Below are 26,034 nucleotides of genomic sequence, written 5' to 3'. Positions count from 1 at the left end.
GAAAATGTCAGGATTAAGAGAAGTAAACCCATAATTCCAAGGAAAAGGTCAGAATTGAGAGATGTAAACCCAGAATTCAAAGGAAAAGGTCAGAATTGAGAGATATAAACCCATAATTCCAAGGAAAAGGTCAGAATTGAGAGATGTAAACCCAGAATTCCAAGGAAAAGGTCAGGATTGAGAGATGTAAACCCAGAATTCCAAGGAAAATGTCAGGATTGAGAGATGTAAACCCAGAATTCCAAGGAAAAGGTCAGGATTAAGAGAAGTAAACCCAGAATTCCAAGGAAAAGGTCAGAATTGAGAGATATAAACCCAGAATTCCAAGGAAAAGGTCAGAATTGAGAGATGTAAACCCAGAATTCCAAGGAAAAGGTCAGGATTAAGAGAAGTAAACCCAGAATTCCAAGGAAATGGTCAGAATTGAGAGATATAAACCCAGAATTCCAAGGAAAAGGTCAGGATTGAGAGAAGTAAACCCATAATTGAAAGGAAAAGGTCAGAATTGAGAGAAGTAAACCCAGAATTCCAAGGAAAATGTCAGGATTAAGAGAAGTAAACCCAGAATTCCAAGGAAAATGTCAGGATTAAGAGAAGTAAACCCAGAATTCCAAGGAAAAGGTCAGAATTGAGAGATGTAAACCCAGAATTCCAAGGAAAATGTCAGGATTAAGAGAAGTAAACCCATAATTCCAAGGAAAAGGTCAGAATTGAGAGATGTAAACCCATAATTCAAAGGAAAAGGTCAGAATTGAGAGATGTAAACCCAGAATTCCAAGGAAAAGGTCAGGATTGAGAGATGTAAACCCATAATTCCAAGGAAAAGGTCAGGATTGAGATATGTAAACCCATAATTCCAAGGAAAAGGTCAGGATTGAGAGATGTAAACCCAGAATTCCAAGGAAAAGGTCAGGATTGAGAGATGTAAACCCAGAATTCCAAGGAAAAGGTCAGGATTAAGAGAAGTAAACCCAGAATTCCAAGGAAAAGGTCAGGATTAAGAGAGGTAAACCCAGAATTCCAAGGAAAAGGTCAGGATTGAAAGATGTAAACCCAGAATTGAAAGGAAAAGGTCAGAATTGAGAGATGTAAACCCAGAATTCCAAGGAAAATGGAAAATGTCAGGATTGAGATATGTAAACCCAGAATTCCAAGGAAAAGGTCAGGATTAAGAGAAGTAAACCCAGAATTCCAAGGAAAAGGTCAGAATTGAGAGATATAAACCCAGAATTCCAAGGAAAATGTCAGAATTGAGAGATGTAAACCCAGAATTCCACGGAAAAGGTCAGGATTAAGAGAAGTAAACCCAGAAACCCAAGGAAAAGGTCAGAATTGACAGATGTAAACCCAGAATTCCAAGGAAAAGGTCAGGATTGAGAGATGTAAACTCAGAATTCCAAGGAAAATGTCAGGATTAAGAGAAATAAACCCAGAATTCCAAGGAAAAGGTCAGAATTGACAGATGTAAACCCAGAATTCCAAGGAAAAGGTCAGGATCAAGAGAAGTAAACCCAGAATTCCACGGAAAATGTCAGGATTAAGAGAAGTAAACCCAGAATTCCAAGGAAAAGGTCAGATTTGAGAGATGTAAACCCAGAATTCCGAGGAAAATGTCAGGATTGAGAGATGTAAACCAAGAATTCCACGGAAAAGGTCAGGTTTAAGAGAAGTAAACCCAGAATTCCAAGGAAAAGGTCAGAATTGAGAGATGTAAACCCAGAATTCCAAGGAAAAGGTCAGATTTGAGAGATGTAAACCCAGAATTCCGAGGAAAATGTCAGGATTGAGAGAAGTAAACCCAGAATTCCAAGGAAAAGGTCAGATTTGAGAGATGTAAACCCAGAATTCCGAGGAAAATGTCAGGATTGAGAGATGTAAACCAAGAATTCCACGGAAAAGGTCAGGTTTAAGAGAAGTAAACCCAGAATTCCAAGGAAAAGGTCAGAATTGAGAGATGTAAACCCAGAATTCCAAGGAAAAGGTCAGAATTGAGAGATATAAACTAGGGCTGTCAATCTTCCTCTATAATACTATTCGAATTCCATTCCTTATTTTATTTAATATTCGAATAATATTCGAATATTAAATGCTCAAATTCATCCTATTATTAATATTTACGACATTACTCAGGCTTATGGATCGCCAATGCCACTATAGCATGTGGTTGTTGTTACACGTTCTGTCCACTAGAGGGATATCTAACATTACAATAAACATTTTATTCGTGCTGAATATGGTTGAAGCGCTACCGATGGTTTTCGGCTAATATCTCCGCTAAAACACCACCAAAAATTCTGAAACTTATATCGTTCTTTTCAGTTCGACTAGACGGTTCCAACGAGTTTGGTGCTCGCCGAATCCGTTGAGTTTTCACCAAGATATTTGCGCTTCACGGGCGCTTTTTTACGTTGTTAAACATGTACCATTTTTGACAGTATTGTTATGATGATACAGCGTGGATAACGTGCACAATTGTGTTACGATTCAAAAACGTTATTGTTCATCAGACGAAACAAAAGCATTTCATTTTCACATGTGTGTAAGTCAAGGTGGCGAGAAAGGCAAGATTCTATATATAAAAAATTAATGAATGGGAATAGGAGCAGGCTTCACTCAATGATTAAACTTAAACTTTAAGAATGCTGGCCTGATGATTAGAATATATAACGTTAAACAGGAAAGAGGCCGCACTATGGATAAATTGTTTTATTTGCACAAATGCGTTTCGGCGCGTGCCTTCTTGAAACGCGTTTGTGCAAATAAAACAATTTATGCATAGTGCGGCCTCTTTCCTGTTTATATATATATATAAAAAAAAATATATACATAAAAAAACAATATTCGAATAGTAACTTCAGCATTCGAATAGTATTGATTTTTTTAATATTCGAATTATATTCGAATTTCGGAATTCGTTCCAACAGCCCTGATATAAACCCAGAATTCCAAGGAAAACGTCAGGATTGAGAGATGTAAACTCAGAATTCCAAGGAAAAGGTCAGGATTAAGAGAAGTAAACCCAGAATTCCACGGAAAATGTCAGGATTAAGAGAAGTAAACCCAGAATTCCAAGGAAAAGGTCAGAATTGAGAGATGTAAACCCAGAATTCCAAGGAAAAGGTCAGAATTGAGAGATGTAAACCCAGAATTCCAAGGAAAAGGTCAGGATTAAGAGAAGTAAACCCAGAATTCCAAGGAAAAGGTCAGGATAAAGAGAAGTAAACCCAGAATTCCAAGGAAAAGGTCAGAATTGAGAGATGTAAACCCAGAATTCCACAGAAAAGGTCAGGATTAAGAGAAGTAAACCCAGAATTCCAAGGAAAAGGTCAGGATTGAGAGAAGTAAACCCAGAATTCCACGGAAAAGGTCAGGATTGAGAGAAGTAAACCCAGAATTCCACGGAAAAGGTCAGGATTAAGAGAAGTAAACCCAGAATTCCAAGGAAAAGGTCAGGATTGAGAGATGTAAACCCAGAATTCCAAGGAAAAGGTCAGGATTGAGAGATGTAAACCCAGAATTCCAAGGAAAAGGTCAGGATTGAGAGATGTAAACCCAGAATTCCATGAAAAAAGCTCAGAATTGCGAGATTTAATTTCAGTATTCTATTGGGAAAAAGTCCAGGAACTGAGAATTTCAAGTAAAAAGTCAAAATTGCAAGATAAGAAGTCGCGATTAACATTTTTATTCCATGGCGGGTGTAAGCTGTAGTATCTAACTTTAAAAGAGGCTCTCAGCAAAAAGGCAAAGTAAAATGCTGATTGCCTCTAATAGCTGATCATGTGAAATAAGTGGAACATACCAAACACTGGGATGCCCCACGGAAGCATGTGGGAAAACATTAAGGAGACCCCTCACTTCTTACAGAGGAAAGTGTGATACGCAATCCTCATGTCTGCTGTACAACATTTTTAAATGGCAGTAAAATACCCATTATCAGTCATTATCTAAGCGCTTTTGTGCCAAGAGTCTAATAGAGTAACTGAAAGCAGAGTAAGATCCTATAGGCCTGCTGGTGCAAGACACACATCTACTGATGCTTCATGGGACTTTTGTGGAGTTAAATGCAAAACTGTTCAAGTCCTCATAATGGATTAAAGCCAAATCTCTATAAATCAATGCATTTCATATATTAAAGATCATTATGTAAAATATGTTTTACAGTGATATGCAAAAGCAAGTCATCAGTCTAATTAAACATTGTGATGCACTGTAATCTGTACCGAGATATAAACTGATGAATTAGTTTGTCTTAGCTTTTACTGACCACCTTTTATCCACACTTTCTAAATATTTACAGCAATTTAGGTTTTGTTTTCACACTTGATGAGTCTGTAGTGTAGTGCCACGAAACCATAAACGCTACCAATATTATTCTGAAGTCTACTTGAGAATACATTGCTAACTGTCATCGAACCCCAGTGTAGTTTTGGTGTTTTTACGGACTCCCTTCTCAACAGTTGTCATACTATAAACAACAAGCACAAGAAAATCTGTTGATATTCATTCATTGGGAAAGTGGGAAGATTGTTTGGTTATAATTTATGCTCATATTTGAAGCAGATTGTGAAGGCGAATGTCTGTGCCCGTGCATCATCCGTGTGTGATGATTAGCATTGAGATTCATGAAGAGGCCGTCATAATGGTCGCCATTATCTAGTCTGGAAGTCTACGCAGTCTCAGCCAGTGCTGAGTGGGTGTAGGCCGTCCATCACACGGATGGTATGTCGTTGGGAATGCATTTCACCAATAACAAACTACATACAGCAATGATTACATGCGTCGATTCAGTCGCACCTGTTGAGATATGATCGCCGTCTGCCAGTGATGGTTCTGGCTTCACCTGTTGTAGATGTAAATGGTTGATGTCTGAGTGCTTCGAGTGTTTTGTCTGGTGATTCATGTAGAAAATGAAGATTTTTACATAGATTACAGTAATAGCTTTGTTCTCCTGACACTCACAGACATTTTCCAGACTGTAGGCATGGATTGGTTTTTTAAATAAATGCACGAGAGAGACCGCAGATCTCTGTCCGCGCCGTTTCTCATTCACTCGCTTTAATCTTGCGAATAACACGTGACAGATAGTGACATCACACCGTTTGTTATTCTACACCTCGGCCCAAACAAGAGCGCCGGTGTGTGTTCGGCCAGGGCAGGACTTCTGGACGAGTTACCTCTCCAACAGCTGGACGCCTCCTGTACTGTTCCTCCAGCTGTTGGAGACGCGGGGAGGAGGGCGTCCTGATCAAATCACTGCAGTTTCTCAGAGATGGATGGAGTTTGTCAGGTTTCCCTCTCTGATGTAGAAGCGGAGCATGAGGACCTGGATTGGGACAGTTTCACCACATCAGTCCCACTCCATCAGGTACTGCGTGTGTGTGTGTGTGTGTGTGTTCTCCTGGTAATGCATGTTTATGGTGCCGGTTACGCCAAAGTCATGGGTTTGATTCCCAGAGAACGCCTACCTGTGAATGCTTACCTTCACTTCACTGTTGAGTTGCTTTAGATAAATGTGTCTGACAAATAAATGCATTTGAATGTTGTAATTGTATCCTTGCATTTATATGATCATATAATGAACTAGATCACTTGTGTTGAAGAGTAAGTGCATCATTTCAGAATTGCACAGATTGAATGTGAGCTTGCAACACAATGCTTGTGTATGGTTGTCAGGGCATTGTTGTTATATAGTTGCTAAAGTGTTCAGAGTGGTTCATTGGTTGCTATGCAGTTGTTAGGACAATGATAGGACAGTCCTTATTGGTAAAAGTCAAAAGAGCGCACTCCCAAGTATGATATTCCCTAGATAGTGCTCAAAGTCCTTCCTTCAAACTAAGTCTTGAATGTTTTATCATCCTCCAGGTGGAAATCACAGCGGTGCCTTGGCAAGAACCACTAATTACTGTTTGCGAGTGGATCAGGGGTGTCTATGCACTGTGTTTGATGAATGCATCAACCCATACCATATTACGCCTATTTCCATAATGCATGCATTTTGCAGGTTTTCGACAAATATCTATTAAGCACACACTTAACAAATGGCATTAGAAATAGAATGTGAAATACACTTTTATACATGACAAAGCATCCAAATATTGAACCATTGGTGTTGTGTCTCTTTCAGACAAACATATCACATACACAGTTGGTTGTGTAACACTTCTATTCATGTCTTAGTTGATAAGAAAGTGTTATAAACAGATTTACTAGCTAGTCAAACACGTATGAGTGGGGACACTTGTCAGGGTGATTGAATTCAGAGCACAATAAGCACATTTATGGGAAAAATATGCATAAGGCATCCAGTGCCAACTTTGCAAGGACCCTCATATTTGTGTGTTTTTAACTTGGTACAGATACTTGAGCGATGATGACACGTCTCTAAGTACAAGTTTCTAAGGAGAGATCCGAAAGCAGAGCTTTTTATGTCCTGTTGGGACTAGTTTGATAAATGATCCGCTTCGTTGAGAGAAGATCGTTTTGTCCTCCTCATCCTCTGTCTTCAGATCGCAGCACAAACATCAGCTGCTGGATGCCAGGTTTTACATTTTGAGGCTCTTTTGTTGCTCTTTTTCCTGTCGTGACCCCTGAGTGTGTGTCGCCTGAGGCTGCTGGAGAAGGTCACTTTAGTTCTTGTAATTGCAACTTCATTTGTCATGTTGCCAATTTTTCTCGTAATTGCAACTTTTTTTTCCTAGTGATTTATTTCTCGTAATGTTGACTACATTTCTTTTAATTGTGACTATTTTTCTCGTAATTGTTACTATTACTTGTAATTGCAGTTTTATTTCTAGTAATTGTGACTATATTTCTTGTATTTGCAACTATATTTCTTTTAATTGTGAGTGACTGTATTTCTCGTAATTGTCAGTATTTCTTGTAATTGTAACTATATTTCTTGTAATTGGGACTTTCTTGTAATTGCATCTTTATTTCTCATAATTGCTACCATTTCTTTTAATTGCAACAATTTTCTTTGTAATCGTGACTAAATTTTTCGTAATTGCGACTTTACTTCTCGAAATTGCAACTTTTTTTTAATTGCAACTATATTTCTCTAGCCTGACTTCGTCATACTCATATTCTAGTCAGAATGTGAGTCTGATACTGCTCCATAGGGCTTTGATTATGAGGCGTGTCTTAACCGAACCAGGAAAAAAAAAAACTCTGCACTCAATTGGATAGACCTACAACCAATGAGAGCAACGCAGTAAGTCAACTACTTTGCATAGCACAGTTGTCAACTACAGAACTCAAATGCACGCACGCTGGAAGAAGTAAAATAACGAGTGTTGCTTCTTTTACTTGGCCCTCTATGAGTGCGACCAAAGGAGAAACCACAACGACCACAGGGTTTTCATTGCGTCCCATCTTCTTGGTTACCATCGGAGCCAGCTGATAAATTAAACTTTTGCCGACTCCCATAGGAAGGACGGCAAACACATCTTTCCGATCGACAAATGCCTTGATTGCAGTTCTATGTTCGTCTTTTAAAATGAATGCGCTGTCGATTTCTTTTACAACAGACGCGATAGCGGAAATCTCTACATCTCAGTTCTCCAGCGGCAGTCATCTCTGAGGGAAACCAGTTCAACCCAAGCGCTCTTTGATAACGTGAGGATTACGTCCCTGCAGATCATCTGTCCATCATCGTATAAAGCCCGCCCTGCCAATTTGATTGGCCCGACGATTTCTGAACCGATCATAATTACTCCTCAATGGATCGAGTCCAGACCGAACTTCCCGATCAAAAAATGTTGTGGGCGGGGTTCGGGCTGGCATCCAGGCTAATATTTACTTAATTACGACTTTATTTCTTGAAATTGCGACTTTTAATTGCAACTATATTTCTCATAATTGTGACTCTATTTCTCGTAATTGCGACTTTATTTCTTGAAATTGCAACTTTCTTTTAATTGCAACTATTTCTTGTAATTGCGACTTTATTTCTTGAAACTGCAATTTTCTTTTAATTGCAACTATATTTCTCGTAATTGCGACTTTATTTCTTGAAATTGCGACTTTTAATTGCAACTATATTTCTCGTAATTGTGACTATTTCTTGTAATTGTGACTATATTTCTCGTAATTGCGACTTTATTTCTTGAAATTGCGACTTTTAATTGCAACTATATTTATCATAATTGTGACTATATTTCTTGTAATTGAGACTATATTTCTCGTAATTGCGACTTTATTTCTTGAAATTGCAACTTTCTTTTAATTGCAACTATTTCTCGTAATTGCGACTTTATTTCTCGAAACTGCAACTTTTAATTGCAACTATATTTCTCGTAATTGCGACTTTATTTCTTGAAATTGCGACTTTTAATTACAACTATATTTCTCATAATTGCGACTTTATTTCTCGTAATTGCAACTTTATTTCTTGAAATTGCGACTTTTAATTGCAACTATATTTCTCATAATTGTGACTATATTTCTCATAATTGTGACTATATTTCTTGTAATTGTGACTATATTTCTCGTAATTGCGACTATTTCTTGAAATTGCGACTTTTAATTGCAACTATTATTTCTCGAAATTACGACTTTATTTCTTGAAATTGTGACTTTCTTTTAATTGCAACTATATTTCTCGTAATTGCATCTTTATTTCTTGTAATTGTCACTATTTCTCGTAATTGCATCTATTTCTCGTAATTGCGACTACATTTCTAATAATTGCAACTATATTTCTCATAATTACGGTTACTTCTCGTAATTATGGCTATATTTCTCATAATTGCGACTTTTTCTCATAATTGGAACTTTTTTTAATTGCAACTTTATATTTCGTAATTGCTACGTAATTTCTCATAATTGCACCTATTTTTAAAAATTGCAAAAGTTTATCTTGCAAATATGACTTCTCATAATTGTGACAATTACGAAAAATAAAGTTGCCTTTGAGAAATAGTGACTTTCATTTTAAATTTTATTGTAAATAATTTGTTCACGAGAGCTGTAGTCAGGATCCTGCGGCAAGCTTCTCCTGCTTCTAGAAGCCAGTCTTCAGGTCACAGGACGACTGTGACAGCTCCGCTGCTGCTTTACACTCTGAGCCTCTTCTGTTGCTGTCATCCCCCTGTGGAGTTGTTCCCTGAGGCTGAATGTGTGAGACTCATCATTGCCTCTCGTTTTCTCGGTCTGCAGGAGCAGGAGAGCCTCCAGCGGGCCGAGCGGTGCTGTGAGCGTCTGGAGGAGCTGGAGAACACACTGGCTTCAGTGCAGAAGCAGGTACGGCTGAGGAGGCTCACACACTCGGGCTGACACGCGTCTGACCCCTGCTCTCACTTACCAGGCTTTTCCACTGTGCTAAATCATGCATCATTAGTAGTCTGGAGAATATCATTGTAATCTTTTATGCTTCATGTTTTGGAGCTGATGTGCTACACTTTGCTTGTTGGAACTTGGGACTAATCTAGATTTTAACTGCAGATAATAAGGAATCATTTATTTTCTTTAAAACTCGTAAGTATGCATTTGGAAACATCATGGAAACTTTAAGGATTACAATTTTTGTTCTTACAATTAGGGCTTTATTTCTCATTGTTGCAACTATACTTTTAATATCGAGACTTTGTCTTGTGATTGACTTTATTTCTTGTAATTGGTTTGTCACTGTTAGAACTATTTTTCATAATTGCAAATGTTTATCTTACATATATGACTTCTAATTGTGACCATTTTGAATGAATGCAGCTTCATTTCGTGTAATTGAAATTTTATATTTTGTAATTGTAATTTCTCGTGATTGCAACTTTGTCTCGTAGTTGCGACTATATATTTCTCACCATTTAACTATATTTCTCAGAATTGCAACTATATTTCTCAGAATTGCGACTTTGTCACAGTTGCAACTTTTTCATAACTGCTCAGATTTTTATCTTACAAATGTGACTTCTAACTAACTATTTCTTAAACTATTTTTTATTTGTTATTGTGTCTTTATATCTTGTAATTACAACTTTATTCCTCATTATTCAGACTGTCTTTCGCTTTATCTTACAATTCACATTTGAGATTTGGCGTAATATTACCTGCGGTGAGGGTTGTTCTGATCCTTTAGTAGGTGTTTGTAGGACATATAGATGTGTACGATCCTGGCGGTGACGGCAACACAAGCCCAGACCTGTACAGCTCGTCTGCTCTTTTACTCTTCAAGTGAAAACAGTTTGTAGTCCATGTGTTGCCATAGCAAAACTGTGGCGGACTTCACGTGTGACCTCAACTCAAACACAAATAGCTAAATTAAGAGCATGACATTCAGCTTTCATAGTTTCTAAATTGAAAACAAAACCCTTGAAATGTTCAAAAACATAAGTAGTTCCTTAGGCATTGTGACATGATCATCATAATTGTTACCTTGACTGCACTTCATAAAGCAGAGCTGACTTCTAATTCAAGCTAGGTGTGCAACCTTTCAATTACAGCTCGCAGGCCATCATTCTTCCAATTCTGATTGTGTCTCATCTCTTAACAATTTACAGTAACTGCAGATGTTTGGAGTGGAGATATTCATCTGCTCATACTTCTCGTTTATGTCTGTTTGAGTTCAGAGGGAAGTGAAATGACAGCTGTGTATCAGGATGAAAGTATTCGAGGAGCTTCTCTACCCTTCTGCTCTACATCTGCTTCTCAAAGCTCCGACACACACACACACACACACACACACACACACACACACTCGTCCTCTATTAGTCCCTCATGTCGTTCTTGAAACAAATCACATCTGCCACATACAAAGTCAGTGTGAGCCTTTTCTTTTTTTGATGAAATTGCAACTTTTGTGATTGCAACTTTTCATATTGAGACTTTATTTCTTGTAATTGCGACTTTATTTCTCGTAATTGTGAGTTTATTTCTCATAATTGCGACTTTATTTCTCACAATTATGACAATTTCTGGTAATTGTGGTTTTATTTCTTGTAGTTGCGACTATTTCTTGTAATTGTGTGACTTTATTTAGTGTAATTGTTTCTTTTACTCATAATTGTGACTTTCTTATGATTGATTTCATTTCTTGTAATTGTGACTATTTCGCGATGACAACGTTGTCTCGTATTTGCGACTATTTCTTGTAATTGCAGCTATTTCTAATAACTGTTGACTTTCTAATAATTGAGACTTTATTTCTAGTTATTGCTACTATATCTCGTAATTTTGACTTTATTTCTCATATTAGGACTTTATTGCTCAATTTCTTTAATTGTGACTTTATTACTCGGAATTGTGATTTTATTACTCGTAATTGCGATTTTCTTGCTCGTAATTGTGACTATTACTCATAATTGCGACTTTATTACTCGTAATTGTGACTTTATTACTCGTAATTGTGATTTTATTACTCGTAATTGCGACTTTATTACTCGTAATTGTGACTTTATTACTCGTAATTGTGACTTTATTACTCGTAATTGTGACTTTTTATTACTCGTAATTGTGACTTTATTACTCGTAATTGTGATTTTATTACTCGTAATTGTGACTTTATTACTCGTAATTGCGACTTTATTACTCGTAATTGCGACTTTATTACTCGTAATTGCGACTTTATTACTCGTAATTGTGACTTTATTACTCGTAATTGCGACTTTATTACTCGTAATTGCGACTTTATTACTCGTAATTGTGACTTTATTACTCGTAATTGTGACTTTATTACTCGTAATTGTGACATTATTACTCGTAATTGCGACTTTATTACTTGTAATTGTGACTTTATTACTCGTAATTGCGACTTTATTACTCGTAATTGCGACTTTATTACTCGTAATTGTGACTTTATTACTCGTAATTGTGACTTTATTACTCGTAATTGTGACATTATTACTCGTAATTGCGACTTTATTACTTGTAATTGTGACTTTATTACTCGTAATTGCGACTTTATTACTCGTAATTGCGACTTTATTACTCGTAATTGTGACTTTATTACCCGTAATTGTGACTTTATTACTCGTAACTGCGACTTTATTACTCGTAATTGTGACTTTATTACTCGTAATTGCAACTTTATTACTCGTAAGTGACTTTATTACTCGTAAGTGACTTTATTACTCGTAATTGTGAGTGACTTTATTACTCGTAATTGTGACTTTAATTCCCATAATCGCGAATTTATTTCTCATATTACAAATGTATTTCTCTCATTGCAACTTAATTGTAACTTGGTTACAGTTGCAAGGATTTCTCCTACCTGCACATGTTTCTGTTACACATGCCGTTTCTCCACCTGTCTGTAGTCCTCAGACGCTGCGGTGAGGAAGCTCTCCGAGGACCTCGCCCAGAAGAGCGACCGGCTTCAGACGCTGCAGAAAGAGAAGGAGCACCTGGTGGAGTTGAGCCAGGTGTGTGTCGTGGGATTGCGTTCTCTGTTAATGAGCAGTGTGAACAGTAGCAGTGTGTCCCACTGGGGACGCTCCGACAGATGTCGGACAGTTTCAGGGATGCAGTGGTGTGAAGGTCAGTCATGAGGCACAGGGTCCGCATGGGACAGACGCATCTGGAAGACAAGTTGGGGGTCGTTAACGGGTTAGCGTTCACTTCCCTCTGGCACAACAAGTCGTTTCCTACTTTAATCTGGAAAGTAACTTAGAGAGTTCAGGTCACTGCTGTGATTATTTCTTAAATAATGAAAAATATTTCCTGCAAAATGGTTTATAATGAGTTGCAGCTGTGAACTGCTCTGAGATTACTGATCAAAACACAGTGCATGGCTCGAATACGGCATTCTAGTAATAGAAACGGATTTACATGTCATAAAATCGATGAATTATTCATGTATTTTTGATGATAATTCCGAACAAATGTTCCTAAGTACTTCAGAAGTAATATGTCTTCATGCATCCGGTTCTATGAATATGCAAATGAGCCCCGCCTCCACTCACTCACTCAGCTCAGAGATCCACTGGTTGACGATCACACGTTGATCTGATTGGTTACAAGGTCGTTTGTGACGTCAGAAACACCAGCGATTTCAAACCGTGTTTTTGAGACTGTCTTTGGTTCACTGCAGTTTTAAGCAGAAAATACTCAGCAATGCTGTCGAGAATGAAACGAAAGGATAATGCAATGAAACATTACAAATTCTGCTAATAATTGTCGTCAGATAAATACCTTGTATACAGTATTTGTGTTCATGTTGATGCAGAGCACCGCTTGGAAGGTCAAGAAGTGTCTTTTTCTCTTCTCTCGATCTCTTTTGTGCTCTATAAAACTCTACGAGCGGTGTTGAGCAACGTAAGCCAGATGTCTAACAGTAGCAGCTCATCTGTGTGATTTATGACCCGTGGTTTTACCTTCTCAACCCAGTTGCCAGAGTTGTCAGATGGTTATTTGAGCTCTTCATTCAAGGAGTCAAAGCCCAGAGTGTTGGGTTGGTGCGGTGTGGTTTGCACTTTTGTTTGCTTTGCTTTGCTTTAGACAGGAATGAATGTGCCTTTCAGGGTCTGATTTGATTAAGACATCATGCTTCCTCTGACATCTTGTGTGATCGAGCGAATGAAAGCATCCTGGTCAGATTTATGCCACATCTGCTCGACAGACTCATAAGATTCTCTGTTTTATCTTTGCAGCAGGCCATCGAGGACTTGCAGTGCGAGGAAGAGAAGGTGAACCTCTTGACCAAAGAGAAAGCCAAGCTAAAGCTCCAGGCGGAAGATGTGAGTGTGTGTCTGCGGTCCAGAACAGTGTTGGGGAAAGTTACTTTGAGAAGTAATGCATTACAATATTGCGTTACTCCCTTAAAAAGTAACTAATTGCGTGACTTAGTTACTTTATTAGAAAAGTAATGCATTACAATATTGCGTTACTTCCTTAAAAAGTAACTAATTACGTGACTTAGTTACTTTATTAGAAAAGTAATGCATTACAATATTGCTTTACTCCCTTAAAAAGTTACTTTATTAGAAAAGTAATGCATTACAATATTGCTTTACTCCCTTAAAAAGTAACTAATTGCGTGACTTAGTTACTTTTTTATTAAGTAATGCATTACATTATTGCGTTACTTCCTTAAAGTAACTAATTGCGTGACTTAGTTACTTTATTAGAAAAGTAATGCATTACAATATTGCGTTACTCCCTTAAAAAGTAACTAATTGCGTGACTTAGTTACTTTATTAGAAAAGTAATGCATTACATTATTGCGTTACTTCCTTAAAAATTAACTAATTGCGTGACTTAGTTGCTTTATTAGAAAAGTAATGCATTACATTATTGCGTTACTCCCTTAAAAAGTAACTAATTGCGTGACTTAGTTACTTTATTAGAAAAGTAATGCATTACAATATTGCGTTACTTCCTTAAAAAGTAACTTATTGCGTGACTTAGTTACTTTATTAGAAAAGTAATGCATTACATTATTGCGTTACTTCCTTAAAAAGTAACTAATTGCGAGACTTGGTTAGTTTTTTAGAAAAGTAATGCATTACAATATTGCGTTACAGTAACTAATTGCGTGACTTAGTTACTTTATTAGAAAAGTAATGGATTACATTATTGCGTTACTTCCTTAAAAAGTAACTAATTGCGTGACTTAGTTACTTTTTTATTAAGTAATGCATTACATTATTGCGTTACTTCCTTAAAAAGTAACTAATTGCGTGACTTAGTTACTTTTTTATTAAGTAATGCATTACATTATTGCGTTACTTCCTTAAAAAGTAACTAATTGCGTGACTTAGTTACTTTATTAGAAAAGTAATGCATTACATTATTGCGTTACTTCCTTAAAAAGTAACTAATTGCGTGACTTAGTTACTTTATTAGAAAAGTAATGCATTACATTATTGCGTTACTTCCTTAAAAAGTAACTAATTGCGTGACTTAGTTACTTTATTAGAAAAGTAATGCATTACATTATTGCGTTACTTCCTTAAAAAGTAACTAATTGCGTGACTTAGTTACTTTATTAGAAAAGTAATGCATTACAATATTGCTTTACTCCCTTAAAAAGTAACTAATTGCGTGACTTAGTTACTTTATTAGAAAAGTAATGCATTACATTATTGCGTTACTCCCTTAAAAAGTTACTTTATTAGAAAAGTAATGCATTACATTATTGCGTTACTCCCTTAAAAAGTAACTAATTGCGTGACTTAGTTACTTTATTAGAAAAGTAATGCATTACATTATTGCGTTACTTCCTTAAAAAGTAACTAATTGCGTGACTTAGTTACTTTATTAGAAAAGTAATGCATTACATTATTGCGTTACTTCCTTAAAAAGTAACTAATTGCGTGACTTAGTTACTTTATTAGAAAAGTAATGCATTACATTATTGCGTTACTTCCTTAAAAAGTAACTAATTGCGTGACTTAGTTACTTTATTAGAAAAGTAATGCATTACAATATTGCGTTACTCCCTTAAAAAGTAACTAATTGCGTGGCTTAGTTACTTTATTAGAAAAGTAATGCATTACATTATTGCGTTACTCCTTTAAAAAGTAACTAATTGCGAGACTTAGTTACTTTATTAGAAAAGTAATGCATTACATTATTGCGTTACTCCCTTAAAAAGTAACTAATTGCGAGACTTAGTTACTTTATTAGAAAAGTAATGCATTACAATATTGCGTTACTCCCTTAAAAAGTAACTAATTGCGTGACTTAGTTACTTTATTAGAAAAGTAATGCATTACAATATTGCATTACTCCCTTAAAAAGTAACTAATTGCGTGACTTAGTTACTTTATTAGAAAAGTAATGCATTACAATATTGCGTTACTTCCTTAAAAAGTATCTAATTGCAAGACTTAGTTACTTTATTAGAAAAGTAATGCATTACAATACATTACGACACAAGACATGTAAAATGATGCCTTGACGGACAGTATACAAAAATCCGTCAGCGGTTGTGGGCGGAGCATGAGCAATATGACATCATATTGCTGAGAAAATCCAAATGGCTTGATTATTGAGAGTGTTTAGACTTTTTGAGGATTAATAAAAAGGAGTGAATGGATTTTTTCCATTGTGTGGTGGTTGTGTCCAAACACTGCACACACACATTTATATGCAAACACCATATAAAAGTGCATTTTGCATACGATGACCCCTTTAAGCGTTTTCTTTTAATGGTTTTCTATGGGAGGGAAATGTTTAACGTGTAATTAAACGCATTGCGTTCGTATTCTGGGTTCTTTGTTTTTTTTCTGTACATGGTATACTTTATTAGTATGATGTTTACCGAGTTTGGTCTTTTAATAACACTGTGTTATTACAGTAAGCCAAGTAGTCTACACACGTTAAGTGTTTTAGAAAGTCCCGTGTGTGATACAGTAGTGCTTTGAAAGGTGATGCCGGAGCCCCGGGTTCATCTCTGTGATTGGTCCTGTAGCTGGAGGATCTCCTGGAGCAGGAGCGTAGACTCCGGGCGGATCTGGAGAAGAGCAGGAGGAGGCTGGAGGGAGACGGCAGGAACGGCATGGAAAACCTGAGCGAGATCGGCAAGATGAGGGCCAGTCTGGAGGAGATGATCAGGAGGTGTGTGTCAAACACTGAGGAGAACTTCACTGCATATTTCACAGATAAATCAATTATACGGATGCACCGACTCTTTGAATTACATTTTTGGCTGATACCGATAACCGATAATTCTTTATCTGAAAGCCGATAACCGATATATTGGCCGATAAATCTAAACCCAAATTTTGATATAATTTTTGAGAGCCTGATTACAAAAACAAAAGTCTCATCATGTCCCAATCACACAATTATAATGATGTTCTCATGATAATGTTATGTAGCCGATATGACTATATGTTGCACTTTAACTCTATTTTCCTTTTCCGAGTGATTCCACTCATATTTCAAGCAATTCAAACCCATCATGTTGAACAGTGCGCATCTGAAGCGTCTCAGCTGAAGGACATAATACATTATTTATCAGCTTTAATATATCAGACAAATGTTCTCATCAGACCGATAATGATAACAATAAAAATATACTGATAAAAATATAAATAACATGTATCAGCCGATACCGATATGGTGGCTGATATATCATTGAAGAATTTCGGGAATCCCTGAACTTGTCAATGGAGAATAAACGTCCATATATTAACGCGTTGAAGCGAATGATCCGGTCCTGAGGTGTTTGCTGTCTCGAGAGTTTGAAAGATGAAGCCGATCTCTCAGTGAGACAGATGTTTGGATGGCTGTTGTCTAGAACATGATCTGAGCTTGAGGAGATCTCGCCGCCGGCTCCTGAAGCTGTTCAGGCTTGTCAGTTTGCAGAGCGGGTCTATCCTGAAGAAATCAGAACCAGCTGTTTCATGCAGGCCCGAGGAGAAGAAAAGAGGACATTGTTATAAATATCCCTTCTTTCCTTCCTTCTGATTTTAATATTTAAAGTAATGACGGGTTAAAAGCAGAGACCGTATGATCCTAACTTCTCGATATAGTGGCTGTAGGAATAGAAGCCGATCAGCTTTCTCATAGAGGCATCGCCTGTTTGGTTATGGTTGATTTGATGAAATATGATATTGAAAATCAATCTTGGCCAACACTTAAAACTTCAAAAAGTCTTTCTCCACTCAAGTAGATCCTGGAAACCTCTTTACACCTATAAAAAAAGGTAATTGTGATTATTTCTCACAGTTTCCATTTCATATCTCACTTTGTCACTTTATTTTTATCAAGTTATTTCATAACTGTGATGTAATATCTGACTTCATCACTTCATATCTCCCAATTACTTGCCACAGTTTAGCTTTTCTATCTGACTGTATGACTTCTTTTTTATTAAATTTTTGATCTCAATAGCCTGGTTTCCATTACAGTGCAAAACTTTTGCAATATTTTCTAAATGTCAATTAAAAACTATAGCAAAATGACGTTCCCTTTCGAGGGAACTCCAACTCAATCGAGGGCGGGGATTTCGGGGACGACTCGCCGCCCCGTGTCCCCGCGTATGAGGAGTTGGTGGAGGTTGTTTCCCGTGCAGTGGCCCATTTAAATATCACATGGCCACAAGATAAGCAGGAAGCGCATACTAAAAGTAAGCTGGATGAGCGCTTCCTGCAGCACAGGGAACAACCTCATCACCGGGGCTTGCCGTTTTTTTACCGCATTCCTCTCGTGTTTCCAATCCCCCTGTGTTAAACTACAGTAACATCATGGGGGCACGAGAGAAAGGTTATGGGATGATGCCGCGGGTTGAACAGCCATTAGCTAACTATTTATCTCCCGAATCGGCATCATCCCTTAAAGCCCCGGTGCTGCCCACTAAGCCATGTCGAGACACATCTTTGCTGGTGGGCAGGGCTTGAGAAAGGTTATGGGATGATGCCGCGGGTTGAACAGCCATTAGCTAACTATTTATCTCCCGAATCGGCATCATCCCTTAAAGCCCCGGTGCTGCCCACTAAGCCATGTCGAGACACATCTTTGCTGGTGGGCAGGGCTTATATGGCTGCGGGTCGGGCTGGTGCGAGTCTTCACACCATGGCTATGCTCCAAGCGTACCAGGCCGGACATCGATGAGGGCGAGGGTCCAACTCCGGAGGATATTGCGGAGTTGAGGAAGGTCGCTGATTTGTCTCTCCGAGTCACCAAGGAGACGGCCCGCGCTGTCGGTCGCTCCATGGCGGCGATGGTGGTCTCGGAGAGGCACCTATGGTTAAACCTGACGGGCATCAAGGAGAAAGACAGGGCTTTCCTTCTTGATGCCCCGATTTCGCCTTCTGGTCTGTTCGGCGACGCCGTTAATACCGTCGTCGACAGATTTCAGGAGGCGAAAAGGCAATCAGCGGCCTTCAAACAATATCTCCCTCGCCGCTCGGTGTCCAAGAAGTCTGTCCCCAGTGGGCAGCCGCAGCCACAGCCATCAGCCAGCTCCTCCGCCTATAGACAGGCTCAAAAACAGAGCGTTGCGTCTAGAGCCCCCCCTCAAGGAGCCTGGGGGCCTAGACAGCGCGCTCAGGCGAAGCCTCAGCAGAAGCAGGGTGACCTGAGGGCCGTCCTGCAGGCTAAAAAGGCTTCGTCTAAGAGGTCCTAGCTGGTCTAGGATCTCTGCGGGCAGCCCCACCCGTGGTGGAACGACTGAGGTCGTCTCCTTCACGGAGCCCGCAGGAAATCGATGTTGCTCTCCCGCCGTTAAACACGCTTCGGGACACATCGGTATCCAGCGAACGCAGGCTGCACTGTCCGCCCCACAGGCTTGCGGTCAGGCAGCATTCGCGTCCGCCCATCGAGAATCGTTTTCGGTTCAGCCCTGCCGGGAATCCGCTTCAGGGGGCCGAGAACGAATCCCGATTAATACCCGAAGCCAGGCTCGAGAGCCTAATTCCCTTGGTAAAATATTTCGATGCATGGAAAAATCTGGCGAATATTTCTCCTTGGGCCCTGCGCACCATTCAAAATGGGTACAGGCTGCAGTTCAGTACCCGCCCACCCAGATTCAACGGGGTGGTCTGGACTGTAGTCGACCCAGTGCAGGGTCGGGTATTGGAACAGGAAGTAAACTCCCTGCTGGCAAAGGAGGCTATAGATCGTATTCCTCCACCGGACAGGGAGTCCGGGTTTTACAGCCGCTACTTCATAGTTCCCAAGAAGGATGGGGGGTTGCGTCCAATAATAGATCTCAGGCACCTGAACCGTTCTCTGAGGAGATTCAGGTTCAAGATGCTCACTATTCCCATTATCGTGAGTCAAATTCAGTCCGAGGATTGGTTTGTCACGATAGATCTAAAGGACGCATACTTCCACATATCCATCCTTCCATCTCACAGGAAGTTCCTGAGGTTCGCTTTCGGGGGCGAAGCGTACCAATATCGGGTTCTTCCGTTCGGCCTAGCTCTCTCCCCTCGCACATTTACCAAATGTATGGATGCAGCTCTGGCACCGCTGAGGCTTCAGGGCATCAGGGTGCTCAATTATATCGACGACTGGCTGATTTTAGCACAGTCACAGGAGCTGGCGGTTCGGCATCGAGATGTCGTCCTCGCCAACATCCAGAGCCTGGGGTTGAGACTCAACACGAAAAAGAGCGTGTTGACACCAGCCCAGAGAACCACGTTCCTGGGAGTGGTGTGGGACTCGGTCACGATGCGGGCACAATTGTCTCCCGCGCGGATCGAGTCCATCCTGACCACAGTGTCCGGGATGAGGCTAGGCCAAGCCATCACTGTAAAGCACTTCCAGAGAGTGTTGGGGCTCATGGCGGCAGCGTCCAGTGTCATTCCATTCGGCCTGCTGCACATGAGGGCCCTTCAGTGGTGGTTAAAAACCAAGGGGTTCTCCCCGAGGGGAAACCCATTCCGCATGATCAGGGTTACGCGCAGATGCCTTCGTTCCCTATCTATGTGGAAGAAAGCTTGGTTTCTGTCCCAAGGGCCGGTGTTGGGAGCGTCATGTCGCCGGAGAACCGTTTCGACAGACGCCTCCCTCACGGGCTGGGGCGCGGTCATGGACGGCCGCTTTCCGTCAGGCCTATGGCAGGACCATCATGCCTCCTGGCACATAAACTGCCTGGAGATGTTGGCGGTGTTCCGAGCCCTGAGGGGCTTCCTGCCGGACCTCAAAGGTCATCATGTCCTTGTGAGGTCAGACAACATGTCGGTAGTGGCCTATATAAACCATCAGGGGGGTCTGAGGTCTCGCCCTCTATGCAGACTGGCGCATCAGATCCTCCTGTGGTCCCAGGGGAAACTGTTGTCTCTAAGAGCAACATACATCCCGGGGAGTCAAAATCAGGGAGCAGACATCCTGTCGAGACAGGGGCTGAGGCCCGGGGAATGGAGGCTCCACCCCGAGGTGGTGGAGTCAATATCTCAGAGGTTCGGCCCAGTGGAAGTGGACTTGTTTGCGTCTCGAGAGACGACCCACTGTCCACTGTGGTTTTCCCTCACCCATCCAGCCCCGCTGGGGTTGGATGCCATGGTGCAGACGTGGCCGAGGCTACGTCTGTACGCATTTCCCCCGATCGCTCTGCTCCCGGGAGTTCTAGAGAGAGTCCGTCGCGACGGGATCAGTCTACTGTTGGTAGCCCCGTTGTGGCCGGCCCGAGTATGGTTCTCCGACATAATTTTGCTCCTGGACGGCCCTCCATGGGAGATTCCCATCAGGAGGGACCTGCTGACACAGGCAGAGGGCTCAATATTTCACCCTCGGCCCGAGTTATGGAAACTGTGGGTCTGGCCCCTGAGGGGGCACAGTACCTAGAGGCCGGCCTATCAGCTGGAGTAGTGGAGACCATACTCAGCTCTAGAGCTCCATCCACGAGGAAATTGTACGGCTTAAAGTGGAACGTCTTCACCGTTTGGTGTAGGGAGCGTGAGGTGGACCCAGTTAACTGCCCAGTGGCTTCAGTGCTGGAGTTCCTCCAAGATCGCTTCTCCACTGGTCTTACCCCGTCCACACTCAAGGTGTACGTGGCTGCCATTGCGGCTTTCCACGCTCCTCTGAGTGATGGGCCTCTGGGGAGACACCAATTGGTCGTAAGTTTCCTCCGTGGGGCTTGGAGGATGAGACCTGCGGCTCGTACCAGGGTTCCCACTTGGGACCTGGCGGTGGTTCTCGAAGGGCTGGCCGAGGCCCCCTTCGAGCCGCTGGAGTCGGCTGAGGCCAAGAACCTTTCGTTGAAGGTGGTCTTTTTGTTGGCCATTACTTCTCTGAGGAGGGTAGGAGATCTCCAGGCGCTCTCCATATCTAACGAGTGCCTGGAGTTTGCTCCAGGCAACATTAAGGCCATTCTTCACCCTAGGCCCGGCTATTTGCCTAAGGTGCCGTCCAGTGCGGCACGGCCTACGGTTCTGCAGGCTTTTCATCCTCCACCTCACGTGACGGCGGATGAAGAGAGACTTCACATGCTCTGCCCTGTCAGAGCACTGAGTATTTACATTCAGAGGTCCTCTTCATGGCGGAAGTCGGACCAGTTGCTGGTGTGTTTCGGGTCGCCCAGGAAGGGGCTTCCCGCCTCAAAGCAGACCATCAGCAACTGGATTGTCCAAGCGATTTCCACGGCCTATCAGGTGCGCGGTATGCCTTCACCTTTGGCCGTGAGGGCTCATTCTACCAGAGGCATGGCGTCCTCTAGAGCCCTTCTCGCGGGGGCCCCCATCCAGGAGGTCTGCGATGCAGCGGGATGGGCTACCCCTCATACCTTTATTAGGTTTTATAGTCTGGACAATCCGTCGACACCCGGCTCTCTTGTGCTCTCGTCCTAAGTGTGCCTGTGAGCAGCTTCACACTAGGGCAGGCAGGGCACGTTGTGGCGTAGTGGGTACCGTATTTTCCGCACTTTACGGCGCACCGGATTATAAGGCGCACCTTCAATGAATGACCTATTTTAGAACATTTTTCATATATAGGGCGCACCGGATTATAAGGCGCATAAGATACTGCAGTCAAACGTTTGACTGGGTTTGCGTTATGCATCCACTAGATGTCAACAAATGTCAACAAAACAGTCAGATAAAGTCAAACTTTATTATGCGTTCTGACAACTCCGTTCACTCCCATGGTAACGTTGTTCAAACGTTAAAGGAAAACTCCGGTCAATTTTAATATTGAGCTCATTTTTTGTAAATTTGGAGAGCTGTCAGTACAGATAACAACGACAAAAACCGGTGTTGCCTACACCGTGTTATCCTCTTTTTAAAATTTGCACCCTGTTGACTTAAACGGGAAAAGTTTTAAACCTGCTTTTAGCCTCTTAACAACCTTAATGTGTCATTACAAGTGCACAGCCATGTGAGTGAACACGGTGAATCTGACTCCAGTAAATGTGAAAGATATGAATAAAAATTATGTTTATTCAGCCAGCTCACATACCCGTATTTTCTTCCTGTTTTCGGTCGAAGTCCACAGTAGGCGATTGTCGAGTGCGCGCGCGCGATCATTGGTAACTAAGCAACAGTGGAGACTCAGACTGTCAGCTGTCAGCCGATGACGGTGCTGTGTGGTGTTATGAGAATATCAGCTCAAATGGATAGTTCATCCGAATCAGATGTTGAACACACGGAGGAGGTTTGATCGCGCGCGCGAACTCGACAATCAACTACTGTGGACTTCGGCCGAAAACAGGAAGTAAATACGGGTATGTGAGCTGGCTGAATAAAGAGATTATTCCTGCCTTCGTGAAAGCTCGGATCAGAGTTGAGACTGATATTTCAGCCCAGGCATCCACGATCCATTGGCAGATAGTGGCGTAAGTCGCCCGGCGCTGTCTCCCCGTCTTGGTGAACGTGTGTTCACCATCCATATATAAGGCGCCCCGGATTATAAGGCGCACTGTCGTTTTTTGAGAAAATTAAAGGCTTTTAAGTGCGCCTTATAGTGCGGAAAATACGGTACTCGTTCCCCCAAAGTGTCATTCGACGCAGTTGGAGTTCCCTCGAAAGGGAACGTCCTCGGGTTACGACTGTAACCCTTGTTCCATGAGAAGGGAACGAGAACTGCGTCCCTTGGCCACGCCTTCCCCTGCCTGGGAGCGCTTGCTTCATCACGGAAGCTGACATTTTGTTTTGCCGGCGTGCCTTTATAGTTCCGCCTGTGTGTCGTCACACACTACGTCATGACGTTGCACCAATCGGAGATCGGCTCAGTTTCATTCATGCTTCAGAGGCGCTACGCTGAGGGGCGTTCCCCCAAAGTGTCATTCGACGCAGTTCTCGTTCCCTTCTCAGGGAACAAGGGTTACAGTCGTAACCTGAGGACGTTTCCATTAACCGATTTTATGCGACTAAAACGACATTTTTAGCACATTAAGTCAATTTTACGTCATTCCAAAAATCATGGCGATGGATGTTGTTAGTTTTCTTTGTGGAACGCAAACATTTTGTAAGCGAACGCACATTTTCACGGGGCAACGCAAAAGTTTTGTTAGCTAACGCAAAGTTTCTTTGTAGAATGCAAAAGTTTTGCAAGAGTTTCTCTGGGCATGCTAAAGTTTGCAAAACATTCTGTAAGTGAATGCAAATTTCCGCAGCGTGTGAAATACTTTTACTAGAGAATGTAACATGTTGGAAAAAGAACATGAAATATAATTTTGTCCTCCCATCTCCTATTTTCCCGTTCCCTTAGCAACAGGCTAATGTTGCTGTGAGCTGTTCTTGCGTGCGCGGTGTAAACATCTGTGCAGGGTGTTCCCGAGGTGTCCGTCGAGTGAACCGGCTTGCCTTAAAGGAGCTTTTGTTGACAATTTTACACTCTACGTCCATCAAACGGTCCTTCAAACGTCGTGCTGGGATTGACTGGCACTTTTAATAACCCGAGACATGTCTGAGGTTCATCGGATACGGCTAGCAAACAACGCCTGCTGAATTAGCGCTGTCACTCGCATCCTCACGCTCTCTGTCCTGTCTGTCGTGTCAGGAAAGATGTGGAGATCAGCAGCGTCAGCAGCCGTCTAGAGGAGGAGGAGGACCTGAACGCGGGCCTGCAGACGAGGAATAAGGAGATCCAGGTGAGCGAGAGCATTCCTGTCTGTCAGCGCTGGGGGTCCGGCTCCGAGAGCACACACACACACACACACGAGCTGATAACATCTCTCAGGAGAGGAGGGAACGGCTGTAACCTCACACTCCTTCTTTAACCAGAGGGTGCTCTTCAGAAATGACACACACAAAAAATGAACTATTTTAGTTTTTCATTTAATATTTTGTATTTTTTAAGGGGATTTTATGGTGCTAAATTATATTTACGCTGTATTTATAATCCATTTATTCACTTTTTGAGCATAGACCTGAAAATGTATTTCCAGCTTAAACTGTGGAGAATCTTTGAACGCTTTAGAGCGACAGACTGAAGTTTGATGTCTTCTCAATGACGACACTCGGCAGATTATTGCTGGAGTGAGAAGTTTTAAAAAGTGAACTTAAAAAAAGTTTTACGTTTATTGTTATGAAAAATGTAAATACTATTTTAAATTTTTATATGAAATATAAATTTTCAAAAACATGTTTTACTCTAAAACTGCGAGAAAATCAAAGCCATAAATCTAAACAAGTTGTGTTCAAAATTTAAGTCTGATCTCTGAGTAAAGGAGCGTTCAGTGAGAGTGTGTTCGGCTGCAGTTCCACACGCTTCCACTAGAGGAAACTCTACATTCATTTCCAATGCGTCATTCCTGACCGCGAGCAGCACAAGTGTGTGTGACTGTTGCTTCAGGACCATTTCACCTGTTCAGATCATGTCCATGATGTGTGTGTGTGTTCATACAGCAAGTGCCAAAGCCTTTACCAAGTTTCATACCATTCTGATTAAGAAAAAACTAAACAAACGTAACATTTTTCCGAAGAGCAGCAGAAACCGGTCTGGTTTCAGGCTCAGATAATGACAGCAGAGTGATGTATTGGACCAGAGAGAGAGAGCTATGTCATGTTAAAGCAGTGTTGGTTTAACCTCTGTCACTCGTCTTCATGTCAGGAGGGTGTTCCTCAGGGAACGCAAAAGGTTTGCAAATAAACGCAAGAACGCACAAGTCTTGTAAGCGAATGCAAGATTTTCTTTGAGCGAACGCAAATGTTGAAAGTAAAGTTTCTCTGGGAACGAAAATCCAAGTTTGCTAAAATGTTGTGAGCAAATGCACAGTTTGTTGAAGCTGTTGAAAAGCAGTGTTAGTTTAACCTCTGTCATGTCCGTCGCTGTGACATCATCTCCAGATTAAAATATTAATGCACTGGTAACACTTTACAAAAAAAAAAAAAAAAAATGTTAATATGATTTTCAACATTTACTAATACGTTATTAAAATCAAAGGTTGTATTAGTTAACATTAGTTACTGCACTGTGAACTAACATGAACAAACAATGAACAGCTGGATTATTATTAACTAACATTAACTAAGATTAATAAATACTGTAACAAATGTATTGCTCATGTTAGTTCATGTTAGTTAATACATTACCAGATGAACCTTATTGGAAAGTGTGACCAGTGCGGTTCGGCTTGTCGGAGTCAGTGTTGGGAGGAGACGGAGAACAATGCAGATTTATCTTTTGCAACAGATTAATTTCTTATATAATGGAATGCATTTATTCATAGTCATTGCATATACAGGTGAAACTCGAAAAATTAGAATA

At 40.9% G+C, this 26,034-nt stretch overlaps 1 protein-coding gene across 1 annotated transcript in view; it reads left to right on the top strand.

Moving 5' to 3' along the window:
• Window positions 1-10,710: 10,710 nt before the first annotated feature.
• Window positions 10,711-26,034, top strand: part of LOC130079394 (myosin heavy chain, cardiac muscle isoform-like) — a gene marked incomplete at its 3' end in the record, with an annotated part of 48,522 nt that continues 33,198 nt past the window's right edge. The window contains exons 1-5 of the mRNA XM_056244641.1: window positions 10,711-10,749; window positions 12,249-12,353; window positions 13,581-13,667; window positions 16,346-16,491; window positions 24,325-24,415. Of these exons, the coding sequence (XP_056100616.1) occupies window positions 10,711-10,749; window positions 12,249-12,353; window positions 13,581-13,667; window positions 16,346-16,491; window positions 24,325-24,415 (468 nt within the window). The remainder of the gene's footprint in view (window positions 10,750-12,248; window positions 12,354-13,580; window positions 13,668-16,345; window positions 16,492-24,324; window positions 24,416-26,034) is intronic.

The sequence above is a fragment of the Rhinichthys klamathensis genome, unplaced genomic scaffold, assembly GCF_029890125.1.
Source record: "Rhinichthys klamathensis goyatoka isolate OS25496 unplaced genomic scaffold, OSU_Roscu_1.1 h1tg001040l_1, whole genome shotgun sequence".
Classification (NCBI taxonomy): domain Eukaryota; kingdom Metazoa; phylum Chordata; class Actinopteri; order Cypriniformes; family Leuciscidae; genus Rhinichthys; species Rhinichthys klamathensis.
The sequence above is the reverse complement of the archived record's forward strand: the minus strand, read 5'-3'. Positions and strand labels throughout refer to the sequence as shown.